Below are 20,733 nucleotides of genomic sequence, written 5' to 3'. Positions count from 1 at the left end.
GAATTATGAGAAATATGTCTGGAATGGCTAATTAGAAATTGTTGAATTTATTTCATGCTCTGAAGATGAAAAGGTTTCACAGTGGAATAAGGGTTATTCCTTTAGCTTACTTGGTGTTTTATTAGGATAATGAAGAAGTGAAGATGTTGACCAGAAATAGACTATTCAGCCCATGGAGTCTGCCTCACCGTTATCCATTTTCCCACTCAGCCTCACTGTCCAGCCTCCTCTTCATAACCTTTGATGCCCTGTTAGAGGGGGAATTAAAGCAGGAAATTGAAACACAAATGCTTTTCTTAGGGACTGATCAGAGTTCGGTGAAAGGGTCATTCAACGATTACTTTGTGGGAAATGTGATTCCGTCCCTTCGTATTCACCTCTTCTGATACATTCACTATACGTCCTGTTTCCCACCTACAAGTTTCATTGTCTTTACTGCCCAGATTTCTCATACTTTCATTTTGTCCTTCTCTTCCCTTTCTGAACTTCCCAACCCCTGAAATAGGTAGTGTTTATTTTTGTTTTTAAAATATATTATTTTTCATTTTCCATTGATATATTCACACAATTTTAAAACTATATACATCAATCTATATTAAATATTTACAACCCCCCCCCCCCACCCCTTACACAAATACAAAAATATACCATCAAAGCTCTCATTGTTCACAATTCTTTTTCGGGATTATCACATCATTACATACATTGAAGGGTCAAATTTATAATTGGACCCCAACATAATCCAAGTACGGTTGCCATATCTTAATGAATGTATCATATTTATTCTTTAAGTTATAAATAATTTTGTCCATGGGTATACAACTGCATAGAAATAGATAACATAGTTGATAAAGATCCACTGCATGCTGATTCCCATGTTATCTTAATACTCTCCCCCTGCACTGCTTCCTGTAAAGATACCATTCCATGTTTTCTGTCAATTTCATTTAATTAACCATTATAGCCTTGTATCTCATTTCCAGTATTTAATTTAAAAAAAAATCTCTACTTGAATTTAAGATTTCATTCCTCTTATTACACTTCCTTCAGTCATACCATTTAATCTTGAGCCTTTACTGTTCAGTCAGCAGTCAGAGCCCCTTGTTTGCACCCTTTTATAGACCTTTGGTTCTTCAACCCTCACCTTGTCTGCAATAAACATTCATTTTGCTTTGCTTCTGTCCTTTCCCAGTACAGATGAGTGGACATTGACCTTGCATGTTTTTCTCTCCTCAGATGCTGGCTGGTTGAGTATCTTAAGTACTTTCTGTACTTATTCTGATGTAAATTGTCAGGTCAGCTGTTGCAGGATTTTGACCCAGCAATGCAGTTTATTTCCAAGTATGATCGCATGTGAGGAAAACTTGCAGGCGTTTCTCTAGCTCTGCTGCCTTTGTTCTTTTGGTGGAAAGGGGCCTAGATTTTTTGAGATGCTTTTGAAGTAAACTAAATGATTACTCGCACGACTGTTTTAGAGGGTATACTATATTCAAAATTCCCTCCAAAAGGTGTGATATCTAAATTATATAATATAATTACAAAAATAAATTCTGGGACTTTTGAAAAGTTTAAAAATGATTGGGAAAGAGAACTCAACCTTCATATTTCTAATGAAAATTGGAATAAAATTCTGCGACTGGTAAACTCTTCTTCTCTATGTGCAAAACATTCACTAATACAGTTTAAAGTTGTTCATAGAGCTCATATGTCTAAAGATAAACTCCATCGCTTTTATTCTCATATCGATCCTATATGTGATAAATGTCAATTGGAAATAGCTTCCCTTACACATATGTTTTGGTCCTGTCCCTCTTTACAGAATTATTGGAAGGAAATTTTTTCCATTATATCTACTGTTTTGAATATTGATTTACAACCACATCCCATTACTGCAATTTTTGGATTACCTATGATAGATTTGACTTATTTATCTCTTCCTGCGGATCGTATGATTGCTTTTCTTACACTAATGGCTAGAAGATCTATACTATTAAATTGGAAAGAGGTAAATCCTCCCACTGTTTTCCAATGGTTTACCCAAACTATACTATGTTTAAATTTAGAGAAAATTAGAAACTCTGTCTATGAATCCCCTTCTAAGTTTGAGTTAACCTGGCGACCATTTATTCAATATTTTCATTTGTGGTGAGTTGATCTGGCTCTGTTTTCTTTCTATGATTATGTATGATAATTGGGCTGTAAGATGAGATCGGAGTGATCGGCGTGGTTTAGCTATATCTGTATGTTTTTTTTTTAAGTTTTTTAAAAAGTTTTTAATTCAGATTTTTTTTTCTTTTTTGGGGTTTTTTTTCTCTCTTTTTTCATATATTGTTATTAATTATATCTTTTTTTTAGAGATAGTTCACACCCTAAACTGATCAAATTTTTTTAAATGATATATTTTTATTCTGTAATATTATTGTTTAATATCTCTGTATTAATTCATTACTTACTATGTATTTTTTTTATATCTCTTTGAACTGTATGTGTTTATAAATTATAATAATAATAAAAAGATTGAAAAAGAAAGAAAGAATGATTACTCGCTATGTGTTTTGCAGATGGAACCTGCAGCCATGACGCATGGCAACAGAAGCAATGTTTTGGGTGGTTTTTAGGATCCCAATTAAGCTACTCTTTGATGCTGCTGGATTTCTTCAGTGTTGTTGAAGCTGCATTTTGTGAGTATTCCATTCACAGATCTGATGTGCCTTGTGGATAATATAAAGATGGATGGGGGTACCATTTTGAGGTATTGGCACACTTGTCACCGGTTGCTCAGTCTCTGACTAGTTGCATCTCCAATATTGTACCTGCCCCAATTATACGTTTTGAGGACTTTCTTTTCCCCACAATTGATCTGATACAATGCAAAATCATGGAGTCAAAACATCCATGACCACTCCAAGGAACCATGTACTACATAGCTAAAACTCTTGTATGACAGAATACACCTAGGAATGATGAGAGATGTTGACTGAAATGTAAGAATAGGTTCTCCAGGAGAATTTGGAACTATGAATGAAAATAATTCTCCAAATCTGATTTCAAAATGGCTGACTCATTATGCTGAGCTTAAGTAGCCTTGATGTTAGAATAGAAACTGTGCACCTAATACTTTTAATGAACAATCTTTGCAGAATTGGAATAAGAAATTTACCTCTAATCTGTAAGAATACCAACAATCAGTTTTTAAATTTATTGATCATTTGTTCAACATCAATTTATGGGAATAATTAAAAACAGTGGAACCTGGTCAGTATTTATATATTGTAACAGAAAATTGTTTTTCATATTTTTATTTGGTTTGAGTGAGTTAAATTGTCTTAATAAGCTAACATAGCTATTAGCAAATACCATTCAGACTCACTTATTGTACACTGTGTCTTCGATATGAAAATAACTGTTGTTATGTTGGTCCATGAAATATCTCCTGATTCAGTAGAAACAACAAGCTTAACTCAGATTGTGTTGGAGGAAGGAAAAATATTGTACAATATTTCTAGTTGCTTGTGGACAAATCCCATTATACTGAATCTTACAAACTATGTTGTAAAAAGTAACCATTTGGGAATTTTGACATTAAATTTTGACTTAAAAGGAATTCCTTTTAAGTTTTTTTTTAACATTTATTATGAACAAATTATTTTTCCCCCACAAACTGTTAATCTTGAATTTGTTATAATATAGTCACCACCTTGAAAATATTGTACAATATTTTTAATTCAAATTTATATTTTTGTTCTAACATTATTGAATGAAAACCATGCAAGAACATGAGGAGACACAGAGAAATGGGCAATTTAGCCAATCAAATTACATAGCTTTGATATCCCCAGAATTTCCTGTTAAACCACCTAGTTTCTTAATGTCCACATGGAAGATTAATTAAGGAATGATGTTTATTCAGAAATTAAAATATTGTCCTTTGCTCAATGTCCATTTATATATATTTTTTTGAAATTCTCAGTGGAGAAAAAGAGTGAAGAGTTTGATGAAACCACCCCTGACCAAAACCCATGGAGAAAAGACATCTGCAATAGTAAATCCATTGAAACAGGACAACTAAGGGAAGATGGAATTTCTGTGAGACACTAAAGATGCAGTTTCTACTGGTAGCTAGAGTTCTATTAGTGGCTTATGTCTGGAGTGTGTATTCAGATAATTCTTGTGTGTGCAGCAGCGAGCTTGACCAATTGGAAGAGAACAGAGGTGAATCTGGCTAATGCTTTGCAGTTGCTATGACAACAATCTCCTGCTGTCAACCCAAGGCTGGCATAGTATACAGGCTGTTATTTATCGTTAAAATTAGCTGTAATTTAAATTTCAGCAGTGAAATCATGTGAGAAACATTTATTTTTGCAACACAAAGTAGAATTTTCATTATAAGACTACTGCATTCAGCAATAAATCAGTAGCCTGGTTTCATTGCAGACATCTGTCTCTAAGAATAATTATTAATAATTTTGAAATGATGGACTGCTTCTGCTAGAGGTAAATGTACACACCTTCCTAATTTGTTCTGACCTTGAAATATACGATGAAATTTAATGGAAGTTTAGAGAAATTACACTGGTCCATGTCTAAATCTGCTCAGCACCACAGGCCTTAATGCATGGCATAATTAAAATATTTCATGCAACATTGTACAATATATGCAAAAGAAAATGCAGATATTTACGTAAATGAGGATGGCATGTTGTAATCACAAAATGTAGAAGACATTGGTTCACACTTGAATTTTTTATGCAGCGTTTCTGATTTTATTGCTATAAAATAGTCCAGCTATTTTCTTCTTGGAGAATTTCAGATAGTCATTCTGAGGATACTTTATGCAACCCCTAGAAATCTGTTCAAAGAGAAACTATTTAGTGCTTCCATGTTCCCTACACAGCTGTCAACAAAAATATAACAAAAATGGCACACTCCCATTACGCCAGGATATTTAGATTGGTGCAGGATATCTTGTCAATGGGACCACAGCAGGTATTTTAGAAAAAGGTTACACATTGGAACTACTCAACGGACCAGGGAGGTCATTGACTTGAAATGCTAACTTCTTTTTCCCCCTCCATAAATGCTGCTTTGCCTTCCTGAGTGTTTTCAATAGTTAGCTTTTTATTGTGACTGCTGTCTTCAGATGAACAATTTCTGCAGTGCACAATTTGTAATGCATGGTCATGGGTACAGTATTTGGATCTGTGACATCAATTCCTTTCATTGTAAGCTGCTTGTTATGAGAAATGGATATATATATATATTGTAAAGGCTCTACACAAGCGTTTACAGTGATCATGGCCAGCAAAAGTTGTCAAATTCTGCATTATTACATTTTGTGTATTTAGTTGCATGACAATAAAAAGGGATCGTGACAGGGACTTGCGTAATAAGGACAGGTACTTTGGGGAAAACAAATGACACTAATAATTTTCATAGGACTGATGCAGTGCACGAAAGTTCTAAGTAACTATGTCTCAAAACAGATTCTCATTGCTTTTTCTTCAATAGAGGCAATTACATCTCATAGTTAGGAAGGTCGTCATTGGAACGTGAACAACACAGGTATGACAACAAAGGTGGGATGTTGGAGGTGGTGTGTATAGCAATTGTGGATCTTGGATCCATTTCAATCAAGTCCACGATACATATGCTAGAGCCAACGGTGAATCAATTTTACCATTTGCAGGGAAATAATCTTAACTTGTTTATTTTAGCTGGTCCTTTGGTGTATAACCTTCTAAACCTTTCCTATCCAGATGACTTTTAAATGTTGCAATTGTACCTGCTTCAATCACTTCCTCTAGGAGGAGCTTGTTTCAAATACCCACCACACACAGTATGTATTTTTAAAAAAAATGTCCCTTGGGTCCTTTTAAAATCTTTTATACCTCATCTTAATCTATGACTTCTAGTTTTACACTTTCCTACCCTGGAGAAAAGACAGTGATTTTATCTGTACCACTCATAATTTTGTTAACCTCAACATGCTTATCCCTTTGGTCCAAATAAAAATCCAGAACCTATCCAGTTTCTTGTAACTTGAGTCCTCCTGTCCCAGTAACATCCTTGTGAATCAGTTTAATCAAAACCTTAGTATAGTAACCAAGATGGCATGCAGTGGTCCAATTGTGGCCTTACTTAACAGTCAGTGACCTGGGTTTGAATCCGGTGCTGACTGTAAGGACTTTGTGGTCTGTGTGGGTTTCCTCCAGCCACTCTGGTTTCCTCCCATCTTTCAAAATGTATGGGGTTGCAACTTAATTGGGGTAGCACAGCCTTGTGGGCAGGAAAGGCCTGCTACTGTGCTGTATGTTTAAATTTAAACATTTTGTACAGGTCTACCATATGTCCCAACACCTGTACTCAATCCCCTGACCGATGAAGGTAAGTGTTCCAAAGACCTTTGTCACTATCCTATCCTCCTGTAATATTCAGGGAACTTTGTACCTCCTGATATTTCTGTTCCATAGTACCTTGTTGAAGGTCTAGTTGAAGTCCATGTAGACAATGCCTATATAAGCTATTCTCTCGCCCCTTGATTAAGGAAGAGATTCTTAATTAAGGCATTCAAAGGGGAGTGGAAGCAAAAAATAACATATAGTTTAAGAAATAATATTGAAATATTTGAACAAATATGGGAGCCATACATGAAACACAATAGAGAAAACCTACCGGGGTCATTTACCACCTAAATTAACGAAAGGAGAAGGAAATGAAAAGAATTGACTCAGTGGAATTTCTTGTTTATTTTTATTGAATGACAACATTGTTTGACTGGTTTAATGTATCTTAGATTTTGTACTTTAAATGGATGGGGGGGGAAGGTAGGGAGGGTGGGATGGGAGGGGGGGGGGAAGAAAATGACACTATATATTTGAAAAGGAAAATGTATGTATCATGGTCAATGTGGTTTATGGTGTGAAAAATAAAAAAAATAAAAAAAAAGGCTCCTTGGGATCTGCGGTTCTAGAATCTCCCAAGAGAAGACCAAGGATGGATGTGGAGACTGTCAAGGCCCCTTGGGATCTTGTATGTTTCCGTCAACCCCTCTCTCTCTTCTAAACTTCAGCACAGGGGTGGCCAAACCACAGCTTGTGAGCCACATGCAGCTCTTTGATGTGAATGTGTGACTCGCAGAGGTATTTTGGCTGTATAGTGTTAGTCGACATGGCTTGTGATTGCGGTGTGCGGCTGTGTTGCGGGCAGTGGAGTTAGCAGAGTTAGTGTGATCCAGGCCTCCCTCTGAACCGACCTCCCACCCATTTAAGCTCCTGGCACCCTAACCACTACCTCTCGCCTAGGTCCCACCACCCACCCGAGCTCCTTATGCCTCAAACAACTCGGCTACTTACTGAGGTCAAAAGTTGACCCCTTAAATTTTACCCTCAAAATTTGACTTTACATGAGTATATACGCTATGTGTACATTTTGATTATGCATGAATAAATATTGTAATGTAATAAATATTTTTGTAACAAGATGTGCATATAAGAGTAAATATATGTAGGTAATTTTTTTTGTGTCTTGTGGTTCTCAAACATTGCAAGTTTATTGTATGTGGCTTTTACATTAAGCAGGGTTTGGCCACCCCTGCTTTAGCAGATACAAGCCTCATCTGCTTGATTTTTTTTCCACTTTGAATTTGGTCCAGTAGATTTCTGACTTAATACATTTAATGCTAATACATTATTGTTTCTTAAAACAACCAAAACTGTATACATCTTACCAATGCCTTAAATAACCAAAGCATTTTATTTCAAATTCTCCTTGCAATAAACAATAACGTTGATTGTTTTCCAAATTACTTGCTCTACCTGTCTTTTACAGATCATGAACCAGACCCCCCCCCCCCCCCCCTCCGCCACCCTGAGCTCTGCAATATTTTACCAGAAAGGTATTATTTCTAAAATGCTTTAATATTCTATTTTCCCACCTTAAATTCCATTTGACAGCCCTCGGCCTATTTTTGTAACCTTTTGTCCTTTTCACTACCTCCTTTCCAACTGTCACATCACATCCTGTCAACCTGAAAATATCTATTACGCCCACTAACCAATGCCAATGTTATCTCTCACCTACCTTTACCACAGTAACCGATGGTGTGGCGCATCAGGAAGTATTGGTCCATCTACCCATTCTTGTTTATCCACAAATGAAATTGGTCAGGGAAGATTTTTCCCTTTTGCAAAACCATATTGACTTTGCCTGATTACCGTGCAGTAATGTTTTTCAGATGGTTTCTAACATTTTCATTTTGACGAGTGTTTGATGAACAGATTTGAATTAGACTCTTGTCTCATTAGTACTGATAGAAATTGTATTTATCTCAAACTTTGTCTTACTTTTGTAATTGTAAACTGTGTTGGATTTGTAGATGCTGTACCAAGAGAGAACAGACCCTGAAGGTTGATGCAAATCCTGCAGTGCTCAAGCTGGAAAGAGGGAGGGGATGGTTTCTGTACTAATTGCTAGTAATGTCTTCTGGCTTTCTTCAATATTGATGCCTTCAGTTGAATGCAAATAGTGACCAATGGGAAAAATACATTGAATTCAACAAGAAATGTGTATCCTCTAAAATTCTTTATTTAATTTCAACATTTCACAAAAACATCTGCAACTGTAAAGCCATGCCAACACAAGCAACCAGCATATTTCACACCAGTATTTTTTGCAACCAAAAAGTTTAATTTTAAACCATTTCCATGTTTTTATTTTAAATCTTGCAGTTTGAATTGCTTTACAGTAGCTCTCACTTTTCAGAGATGGCGCCATTGAGTTTGCATAGAGCAAGATTTACTGTGTAAAAGAAATAGCCACTTTTCAGTTAGTTATTTCATACAGATTTTGTTACATCTGAATAATGCATATGTTTTAAACATTAAAAAAAATGCCATATTCCTATAAATAACAAAACTGGAAAGCGTTAGTTGACTATGCTGGAGCTTCTCATATTTAATATATAAATCTGTCCAGCTCATCAAGAATAATTTGAATATTTGAAATCACTTTCCTTTGCTTTTTAATATATATATATTTATAAATATATATATAAATATATATATATATAAAAAAGAAAACCCTATAAGGTAGTTTATAAATTTACAAAGATTCTAATGTTGAGGTTTCTATATTTGCAAACCACACTGAATGAACAAACAAATTCCACACATTTTGACTGAGTTTTTTTTATGTTACATTACTTACATAGATAACTAAATTCACATGTGTACACATTAATTGTCTAGAACATTTAAGGTTATAAATAAGGCACATTTTCAAAACAAAATTTTAACATGAAAGAGTAAAATGCAGTTGCAGAAATACATTGTACATTTACCAGGTTTCAGGAACAGAAAACATAGAAGCAAGGTTTCAAATCAGATTCACCATTTCTCACAAGCTGCAGTGTGTTGAAAGGGCAGAATTGGCCAGCAGGGGATCAATGTTTTATTGGAACCACTGCAATGGCCAATTCTGTTGACTTTGTTATCTTACATACATTTGCTGCTTCCTTCATAAATACACTTCTATTTTAAGTGGGGAACTAAATTTTACAATTGAGAATTAATCTGATCTGGTCAATGGCATAAATCAGCATGGAAGCAATTGGAAACCAAGGGCTGGGGGAAAAGGGGAAAGTTCACTTTGTCTTAAATGTGAATATTAATTAATTTCATATTTGGCAATGTAGCTTTCCTCCAATTAAAGTCTCAACTAAGTTGAATATCCTAGTAGTGGTCTGATAAAAGCATAAAGATTATGAACCATGGCATAGTTTCTGTAGTTGCAAACAAAATTATGTGGAATTTTCATTACATGAGAAAAATATGCACCCACAAAACATTGACAATTAAAAGTTTCTCGGATATAATCTTATTCCAACTCTTCTGAACAATCCCACTATACTAACTGATAATATAATCAAAGCTTCATAATTTAGAAATTGTAATCCAAGCTACAATCCAACCACATTGCCATACCAAGGTGCCACATAGTGGAAATTAAAAAGAACATTAATTGCCCTTTGTTACTCACCCGTTACTCTTTTGACAAAATACTACAATTTCTGCTTTGAATAGAAGAAGTTTAACTTTAAACCCAGTGCAGTGGTTCCAAAAGGAACACCTCATTAGGCCATTTCATGCTAGGCCTCCACCTGGAGGCTGGCTACAAGCATGGAGGGAAATCTTACCTTTCATAGAGCAGCTCTAAAAGGCTGCTTCAGTGTCCTATTCATACCTTGACGGAGAGCCTCGTAGCACCCTCCGGATAGGTGGGGCAACTGGTGCTATAGCGCCACTTGTCATAAATACACAGCAGAGCAATGACAGTCTTCCCTACCCATAATCCCCCATGCAGTTGGAACCGCTCTGTGTTTCCCAGAACAGTTGCAGCTGTGTGGGGGATTATGGGTAGGGAAGACTCCATTGCTCTGCTGCGTTTTGAACCACTGAGAGCGACCCCGAAGGTCGAAGCGTTCCAGTGAGGCTGTCACAGCCTGTGCCAGCCACCCCTGCCTTGAGGGTCATGGAGGGAGAGGGATAAGTGGGGAGATGGGTCACGGGCTGACACCATCATCATCCTGTCCCTAACCAGTTGCTTGCAGCAGCTGTACATTCAAGCTAGGCAGATATCCTTCCCCGAGAAGGGTTAGATTCAGCGCCTTGGGGCTGGCCACAGCGCATTCAGAAAGGTAAGTCTCTAGGCTTAAGGGTGGAGAACCTCCACCTTTACAGTCGTGCATTTTCCTTGTTTGAAAGGGCCTATTGCTACTTGGGGCTTAAAAGATAAGGCTTCAGAAGAAAAAAAACAGTAATAGGGATGTGACATACCAGAAATAAAATATATGCTTTAATTATGTGATAACAAATAGCATTCAGGATCTCTATCCAAAGATAAAATATACGATCAAGCCATAAGGACAAATGACACACCATTCCAGTTAAGATGTTTAGTTGTATTGTTATTTGCATAGGCTGATTACCATTCCACGTGACCGGAGCAGAGAGCAAAATTCTACTTTGTTAATTTTGAGAGCACTAAAAACCTTTTCTTTATATTCATCCACAGAAAAACATCTGTACCTCATCTGTGAGAGCACACACTTAACTCTGATGGTATGGTAAAATTGCAAGGAAACATGATTAATAATTAATTTCTGATCATTTAACAAATCCAAATCAAATGTTCTTAAGAAAATATGATTTAAACAGGAAATTCTGCAGACGTTGGGATTGTAGTGCAATACACAAAAGCATCTTTAGGAAGTAAAGGGAACCAACCTCTCCTTGCCTTTTAGCATGTACTCCTACCCTGCCTCTTTCTCCACTTTTTAAATTTAGGAGCATGCCTGCTTTTTGCTCATACCTTGATGAAGAGCTCAGGCCCTAAATGGTTATCCTTCGCTTCCTATAAGCGTTGTGTGACCTGCTGAGTTTCTCCAGCACTTTTGTGTACTGCATTAAGATCATGGGAAATATTCACACTATTTGCAATTAATTTCATTCAGAGAAGTCTTTACACAAATGAATAAAGGTCAAACAAATTCTACTGGCACCCAATTAGGACTCGTTCGCATTTCAGACAAGAGCTTAAAACAATTGTTTCTGTATTTTACAGGAAACAAATCATCCTCTTTGTCCAGAAACTGGAATTGTTTTACGTCAGGCATCATGAGTTTCAAAGATATCAAGAAATCTTATGGTCTGATATCTTTGTCTTCAAAAGCAATATGATTAAAAAAAAATGTTACCTGTGAGAAGGAAGGTTTTTTTCTTTGTCTTCTCAAGGAAATAATTAGTAAATCACTTTTAAGACCAATAGCATCTGGGGAAAGTATTACTTCTTTCTCAAAATGCTATTTATTTGAGCCAATTTCACAAGTGATAATAGTAGTTCTTCTTACTCCCTCTTTCCCAAGATATGAGCTTCTAAACACAAGACACTCCTATTCTTCAGAATAGAAGGCTTTCTTGCTATAACTAATCTTTGACTATGTACACTGTTGTTCTGTTTATCCTATCAATGTGTCTTAAGCAGCAATTCTTTGTATGGAAAAAAAATTCCACACAACATTGTAATTTCTGTCTTTTGTAGTTACTAACCCATTAGAGACAAGTTAAAATAATTAAAATTGATACCTATCTTGTTGATAATTCTGGGAGTTTTTTCCCCCTTCCATCGCTCTTGTTTATTTTGAACTCCAGTCTCTTTCCTCAACAAACTTGCTGGTGTACTATCCTATTTATTCTATAGAAGAAACTGGCTCACTGATGATGCTATAGCCTTGTCCCTCCACTCCGTTCTGACCCACCTGGAGAATGACGCTTCATGCACCAGGCTGCTGTTTATTGACTTCAGCTTGGCTTTTAATAGTCATTCTCCAGAATAACTGTATTAAACGCTGGTGGAGAAGTGTCCTGGGACTCAACTTCCCTTTCTATAACTGGATTCTGGACTTCCTAATGAAAAGACCAGTCAGTCCATGTCAGTAGCAGAATATTGAGCACTCCTGTTCATACTACTGACCCACGACAGCAATGCCAGATCCAGCTTCAACAGTGTCATCAAGTTTGCAGATGACACAACAGTAGTTGGCCTCATCAGCAACAACGATGAGTCGCATTACAGAGAGGTGGAAAATCTCGTGATATGGAGTTAGAGGAACAACCTGAGTCTCAGCGTGGACAAGATGAAAGAGATAATTGTGGACTCCAGGAATGACCACCCTCCACTACAAATCAGTAAGTCAGCAGTGAAGAGAGTAGAAAGTTTCAATTTCCTTGGAGTCCACTTAACAAGTGACCCATCATGGACACACATCTCTTCACTTGTCAGGAAGACGCAACAACGGCTGCACTTCCCAAGATTACTGAAGTGGGCAAGACCACCAGCCACCATCATGTCAGGAGTTCTATCAAGAACATCCTGGCTGGCTGCATTACAGTGTGGTATGGTTACTGCAGAGCAGGGGTGTCAAACTCAAACTCACAGAGGGCCAAAATTAAAAACTTGGACTAAGTCATGGGTAAAACTAAATATTTATTGAAAATTTTCAACAACATCTGTATGTTTTCTCTTCTTTCAACATATGTAATGTTAAACTTTTTCTTATTAAAATAAATGTTTAATAATAGTTTTGGTTAAACTCTTTCCAGAAGAAGCATTAACAAATGAGAAATAAAATATTCAATAAATAATATTTCTCTATAGCCTTTAAGCTCCTTTTAAATGTATTTTTTTTCACAAGCCAACAAGTCAAACAAATAACAACTTGCTTCAATGAAAATCCAATCTTTCAACTATGAACAGTCCAAAGTTAACCAAAGAAAATATTAATCCAAGTTTAGCTTGCTACACTGTGATTTACTCTGATGCACCTGGGTCTAAACCAGATACTTGGCATCTCATCTTAGATGCAAGTTCATCAAACTCTGGGGTCAGAGTTTGCCTCCCACCTGTCTTGAAAGGTCCTGTTTTCTGTCTTTCGTTTGGCCATTTTTCGTAAGGGGTTTATTACATGTGAGTTGGGCGACAGGTCCCAGATGCTAATGAAAGAGAGGAGGTGGGGGCGATTAGCGGGCTGACGGGCCGGCGCCAACGCATTTGCAAAGCATTCTGGGATTTGTAGTATTCGCTGTGCATGCGCTATACTGGCGCGGCAGCCAGTGGGCCAGCTCTAATACATATTTGATATGATCTTGCGGGCCAAATATAATTATATCACGGGCCAAATTTGGCCCGCGGGCCTGAGTTTGACATGTGTGCTGTAGAGCATTGGATTGGAGGTCAATCCACAGGTCCACAAGAGCTGCAGAGAAGATCACTGGGATCTCCCTTCCCCTCCATCGACATGATTACTCTGAAGAGGACATGCAAAGTCATTGAGGACCCCTACCACCCTGCACAGAGCATCTTTCAACTACTTTCATTGGGAAGGAGATAGAGGACCATCAGAGCCAGCACCACCACAGGCTGAGAAACACCTTCTTCCGTGGGCAGTGAGAATGCTGAAATACGAAAGAAACTGCTCACTTTGAGACTCAATTATTTACTAAACAATATTTATGTACATATTTAAAATAAATAAATGTGTCCTACGGATGCATCATTTGCTATGTCTGGTTGTGTGCTTGCATGTGTTTTGCACCAAGGACTAGAGAACGCTGTTTCGTCGGGTTGTACTTGTGCAATCAGATGACAATAAACTTGAACTTGTTCTTCCGTCTTATCTGTATATTTTGGATTGGTGCCTGACTTTTCCACTGTCAACTAATACTGTCCAAAATGAATTAATGAACAGAATTAAAACATATATATTTAGTATTGTAAAAGATGCAGAATCCAATCTTTGTTTTAAATCTGGAATCACATTTTGGGATTTGGAAAAAATATTTAAGCTTTACTTTGGATGCTCTACTTTCAATCAATTCCTCCTGCCAACATGCTATAGTGTTGGATCTCTCATCAATCATAATTTAGATTTAAATAGAAAATATAGAGCCTGAAACTAGCCTTGTACGAATGCTTAGAGCAGTTGTCTGATGTTTTTTGCTACTTATTTTAGTCGAGCCATTAATCAGTCTGTCCATTAAACTGATTAGTGGAATAAAGTAGTTTGTCCAAAGCATTAGGCTTTTGTGCATAGGTTTTCTATCCAATTAATCCAGGACCAGGAAGTGAAATCCTTCATCCAGTTTGGCACCTCAAATTGTGGAAAACATTCAAATGTAGCATTTTGAGTGTGATATACACATTTGTGCTATACAATAAAGCGGCTTTTAGCCCATCATGCATTCCACTGATATCATTTAATCTTCTAAACAAGCATCCTACCTAAATATGCCAAACAAGCAAACCTAATAATCATTTGTCCAAAATGATCCTGTAATGAACCCTAACTTCATCTGCAATTCAATAGCCAGCAAGGGCTCTACAATACATGATATACATCAAAGCTTCCAGTACATTTTCATGCAACTCCTATGCAAGAGGAACTGAATGTAATCAAATACTGTAAGTAAAATCTCATTGATTGTATGTTTCCAAAACACATTACCAAAGAAACAACTTTAAAAAAGGATAGATTTTTCTAATAAACCTGTTATTGAGTTATAAAACATCCAATGTGCGCACACACACACACACACACACAAAAATATGGCTAGTTAGTCATTTATCAAACATTGAAAATATACTTTATCATCCATTCAGGCTTACATTATCAAAGTTTGAATGATAGCTCCCAGATAATTTGCATCTATTGCCCATAATTCCAGCCATATAAATAGCATTAAACTTCACTTTCACTTTCCAAATACACCAATCCACCAAATCTCCCAGTTCTCTTTAAATAACATCTGTTTCTTGACTGTTTCACCTCAATATACATAATGGAATTTACACTTATTCATAGGCAACCTTCTTATTTCTGTATCCTGGGTTAAAATCTAACCTGGCAGTAGGTGTGAGCTTTCATTGCGTTGAATTTCTGAGATAATGCTGTAGAATTTCATGATAATCTGTTTGCCAAAAGAGACTACGTCTGCCTCAGGGCAAGCTTACTTTTTTTTATAAAAATCCAGCAGATAAAACAAAGGTATCTTAGTCTGACACATTAGGAATTTAAAATGTTGAGGTCTCAATTACAGAATGCTCCTTGGCTTATACAATGTGCACAGACAACTGAAAAGTTCCCTGTTTTAGTGCTTGATTTATACTTAGCTCCACCACAGTGTTAATACTTCAATGGAAATTTACATAAGCAATACAGAACCACAAGGAGCCTGTAGTTTATGGGACAAACTGTTAATTTCCATTCTGAAGCACTGATGCAGTTCTCTAATTTCAGGTGGAGAGAGCTAAAATAATGAATCTCAATAGTACTTTTTCATTGTTCAATAAATCAATTTTTGGAGTCTATTCATGTAGTGATGAGGAAAGATTTTTTTGAAATAATGGAGACATTATTCAATAGCTCAGTGGTTAGTTCACTGGCCTTGTAAACCAGGCCCTCGCTAGGGCCTCATTCCTGTGAGGGGCACTTGACAAAGTGGCAACTGTGTCTTCCTTACAGTAGACAAAGTTAAAGAATTCATGTTTGTAACATTCTAAATGTCGTATTATGTGACTATACCTTATAAATAATTTTTAGAAATTATGGCAGTTAAATTAAATTAGTATCTAAAGGCCAATATCATTGACCTGGAGTCTTAAGTTTAAAGCTCATCCTGATGCTCATGGAATTTAAATTAATCTGGAATATAAAAAAATAACTAATGCTGATCGTAAAAAATACTTTGTTGTAAAATGCTCTCTGAATGACTAATACAGTAAAAGTCCAAAAATCTGGACCACCTAAGAATCTGGACTCTCAAACTTTTTTCAATTTTCCTGCCTTTGTTGTGCATGCACAGATGCACAGTGGCAACAAGCAACCACACTTAATACAGGTAATCTTACCACAAAGAAATTTATTTGCACACTGTATTTTACTTTTATAGTCTTCATTTTTAAACATAATTTTAAACATTACACTTTTTTTGTAGAGAAAAAAAAATGTTGTCAAGTGTTCACTTTATTTTTCATTAAAACTGCTTTTTATAATGAAGTATGCTGTATCTGGTAATGAATAAATGATCAGTATTTACCTGTTCATCTTTTCTTTTTCCTCCGTAAATTTGAATTTTGAAAGTACTGCCAGAGAATCCAGAAAATCTGAAATCCAGACTGACCCAATCCACGAGCAGTCTGAATTTTGGGACTTTTATTGTATTCTTTAGGGAAGTGTCTGTCCTCAATCTAATTTAAACCTATCAAAGATTTAATTGTCTGTCAGTTTGGACACAATTAGAGATGAGTATCAATAACAGCCCCAGCATTATGTCTATATTCCTGGGTATTTGGCTTGCTTCTGCAGAAGCCACTTGCTACTCATTTCCAATCAAGCTACGGAAAGATGCTCCTAGAAATTTTAATTATAATAATTGTTTGCTTATTCAAAACAGTCAAATTCTATGACTATTGCATATTAAAAATAGCATGCAGAAATTCCTATTTTTGGCAGGTTAGTGTTAGGTCTGCTTTGTTCATGAATGAGTGAGTCAGACACCAGACTGAGTCGAAATCAAGGTTCTTTGTTCTTTATTACCGGATTGTAACACTTGCAACTAACAGTGTTAGTTGGAGAAGGCGCATTCTGCCGTTATCAGCAAGTGGTGTTTTTTTATACCTTAGGATACGTACTTAGTAAATTATCATACCATTACATTGTCCAATGAATAAACTCTTGCTATCCTTCTCTGCTAGCTTTCTGCACATCAATTTGTCATCCCCACTCTTATCTTGAGAGTACAAGGTCACAACTGCATCTTGTTACGGCCCAGCACTGGGTGATTCCTTCTTTATTCCCAGCTCATGATGTTTTTACCTAACAGTTAGTCAACAGCAAGTGTGAATAATCCTCAAAGGCATACAACTAGAAAGGGTTAAGCAGGATAACGGGAAAGGAAGTTAATAAGTGAATTGAAGGCTGGTTAAAAGCTTCACATATGAAATAAGAGCACTGAAACTGTTCAAATAATAACTGAAATAGATTCAGATTATTAACCTTTACTTTTTTGTTTTACAGATTCTGATGGACCTGTCATTTACAATTCTTTTGCTTTATCAATGAGATCAAAAGCTAGGAAACCAGTGTAAATAATAAAGGCTGAGAAGATATTAAGATCATTGTACTAATAAAAAAAAACTATTAGAAATTATATACAGATTATCTTATTTTTTGTTGATTTAAATTGGTTTCCTAATTGTGGATCTCTATTAAAAATGTATTGCTAAAATTATTTTGTGCTTAATAATATGCCATTGCCTTCCTACTGTTAAAGCACCTTTTAGAAACCATGAACAAAGTCCTGTAGTTGTTGCATATTAGAAATAAAACATGTATTTTAACAGACCAACAAGAATGGTTGGAGATGAAATGAGCTAACATTTTGGGTTGATCACCTTACATTAAACTGAAACTTTGTCAACCTGAAACCCTAATTCTTGTTTTTTCTTTACACAATTGTTGGATGAACTTCTGGACACATCCATCATTTCCTGTTTTATTGTAAAACTAAGTTTCTCTCTTCACTAATGTGATGTCAAATTCCTTCTTTGTCATTGACTGAAACAGAATATTATGAGTTGTGAATAAAATTTAATCTCCACTGTGCAATGATAGCAATAACTCTCTTGAGTTGAAAAATTCTGAAGCTACAGGGAGCTAAGATCACTTTGATCTGGATCTTGAAAGAATTGACCTCCACAGCAGAGGGAACTGAAGAGCATTAAAATTGCAAATTCATTCAGTTTATATTGAGCAACTGGAAAGCAATGCCATACACAAGTAGAAACTCTTAGAAAAACAGAAATAATTAGATATTATGCAACATGTTTTACTAAGGCTACAAAAAATCTTTGTCTAAAACAAAAAAAAGTAAAGCAAAATAAAAATAAATTACTCCAAATGGCAGATACCAAATACTTCAGCATTCTATACTGTATTTCGTGGCTGTACTTTTCTTTGTGTTAATACTCTTATTAACCTAGAATCTGCTTTCTTTACAAATTTTTGTTAATATTCAGAAATAGAAAGTACCGTTTTGCTTTCACGTACATCCTATATTACATTTCTGCCCTCTATGGCTGTCATTTATTTTTCAAATTAAAACTTTGGCTTCTAAAGGAGCATATTTCTTGTACATTTTACAATCCTTTCCATGGTAGTGGATTTTGATTAATAATTTTATGATCAAATGTAATATGCCAGACTTCACTGAGATTTTAAGTTGGTTGCTTATGAGACAATATACTTTAAATTCATCAGTAACTTGTTTTGCAAATCTGGGCTATAAAATGAATGATTAATATCTAGTTGGAAGAAGGGATCTCCTTAGACATTGACTAATTAGCTTTACTACTGATCATTCTGAGATAAATGATACATTCATGAAATATTACAAAAAACTTTATACTTCTGAATTAACAAATGATACTAATTCTATGAAAATTTTCCTGGATTGTTTAAATATTCCTACGCTCTCTTTGGATGAAGAAATGAGACTATATCTTATGAGGAAATAGTCATTGCTATTTCTTCATTACATTCAGGAAGAGCTCCCGGACCCGATGGGTTTCCTGCGGAGTTTTCAAATCTTTTTCGCATCTGCTTTCATCTCAGTTAAGTTCAGTGTTATTGGACTCGTTTAGGAAGGGTAATCTTCTAGCAAAGTTTGATGAAGCGCATATATCTTCTTATTGCAAAGAAAGGTAAAGACCCAACAGAATACCCCACTTACTGGCCAGTTTCTTTATTAAATGTGGATGAATATTTGCATTAAAAACCACAAGAAGCCTCAGTTGCAGAAAATGAATGTTAGAATGGAAGCCCGAACAGGGGCCATGTGAGCCAATATGAAAATTGTGATATGAACTTATTATGTACTGGTCATCGTGGCTGTGGTTCTTCCAAGAGAGATGCAATTTCTAATTTGTAGAAAGTCCAACAAACTTGTAATACAATACATTCAAGGAAAATGGAAACTAGTGCTCCTTTAAATTTGTTACCTCGTAACACATGATTGGCTTAGGATACTTTGCAATTCCTCAGATGTTCATACAGTGAAAGCACCTGTATTTTCCTCCAATAAAAAGGCTATATAAGGGCAACCTTGTATGGTCCTGCCGACAATGGGAGCAATACAAAAATAAAATCAGAACTTGAGACTGCTAATAGGAGGAAAGGAACTTTGTGAATCCTTATTAAAATACAGATTAAGGGTAGTTTGCTCTGAAATGCAAACAAGAGGGTTTAAAAAAAAAAGACAAGCAGAATCAAAACTAATCCAACGCAACAATGGCCACCAATGGAAATTCACATACATAACACTGCATTTTTAAGATGTATTGCACAAACAGACACTATTGTTTCACTTTGAAGTAAGTCCATTGCACAGTAAGCAGGTACTTTGTTCTGATATAAAATCTAGCATATTCTCTTCAACAAACCAAAAAACATATAAACAATTTCTTTACACTACACACCTGACTGGGTAGCAGTCAGTCTTCAAAGTCGGTGTGTACTGGTCACCCTGACTGTCCAGCAGCTGAGCTAACTTTGAATTTATGTTGGAAGGTCTGAAATGACAAGCTTGTCTATTTTGTTGTTGAATTCTGGGGTAGTGGTTAGTTCATCTGATTCGTAGTCTTCTTCAAATGAGCTGTCAGAAAGAAGCAAAAGATTGTATCACAGGAGTCTTTTTTGTGTACTGTGATTGTAAAAGAAGGCACTAACTCATTATAATCCCACCTGCCACTGGGCAATAACACTGGACAACAACTTTTATCCCCCCAAAAGGTTTGCTTCCTGAGGTTGAGTTTATTCTCACTGTGATGTCTGAAGTTGAGTGATCCTATGGATTTTATAAAATTATGAGGGGCATAGATTGGATAGATAACACTGGACAAGAATTTTTTTGTTTAAAAAGGATTGCTTCCTGAAAAAAAATGGGGATTATGAAATCGTCGACTTAAAGCTGAACACAAAACTAATTTCAGATTTGTTGCATCATGTATGAAGTTGGCAAAGCATAAAATTATTTTTTTATTGAATTTAGCATGTTTAATTGCATAATAATTGCATTAGTTCAACTGATCTAAAAATGTTTTGATGATTTTCAATTGTACTCA

At 35.9% G+C, this 20,733-nt stretch overlaps 1 protein-coding gene and 1 long non-coding RNA gene across 10 annotated transcripts in view; one reads left to right on the top strand and one right to left on the bottom strand.

Moving 5' to 3' along the window:
- Window positions 1–2,571: 2,571 nt before the first annotated feature.
- LOC138742997 (uncharacterized) lies at window positions 2,572–8,447 on the top strand. Its single transcript, XR_011344582.1, has 4 exons — window positions 2,572–2,681; window positions 3,971–4,086; window positions 5,509–5,562; window positions 8,375–8,447. It is a non-coding gene; the product is annotated as an uncharacterized lncRNA (long non-coding RNA).
- A 118-nt stretch (window positions 8,448–8,565) lies between these two features.
- ppp2r3a (protein phosphatase 2, regulatory subunit B'', alpha) overlaps window positions 8,566–20,733 on the bottom strand; it is a 315,951-nt gene continuing 303,783 nt past the window's right edge. For 8 of the 9 annotated variants that reach the window (XM_069896596.1, XM_069896592.1, XM_069896594.1 and 5 more), the window contains one exon: window positions 8,566–20,264. In XM_069896596.1, coding sequence (XP_069752697.1) covers window positions 20,168–20,264 — 97 coding nt within the window. In that variant the 3' untranslated portion in view covers window positions 8,566–20,167. The remainder of the gene's footprint in view (window positions 20,265–20,733) is intronic. The other variant, XR_011344060.1, reaches the window with a different exon arrangement.

Source organism: Narcine bancroftii, chromosome 9 (assembly GCF_036971445.1).
Source record: "Narcine bancroftii isolate sNarBan1 chromosome 9, sNarBan1.hap1, whole genome shotgun sequence".
Classification (NCBI taxonomy): Eukaryota; Metazoa; Chordata; class Chondrichthyes; order Torpediniformes; family Narcinidae; genus Narcine; species Narcine bancroftii.
This window is presented reverse-complemented; position numbering and strand designations above follow the sequence as displayed.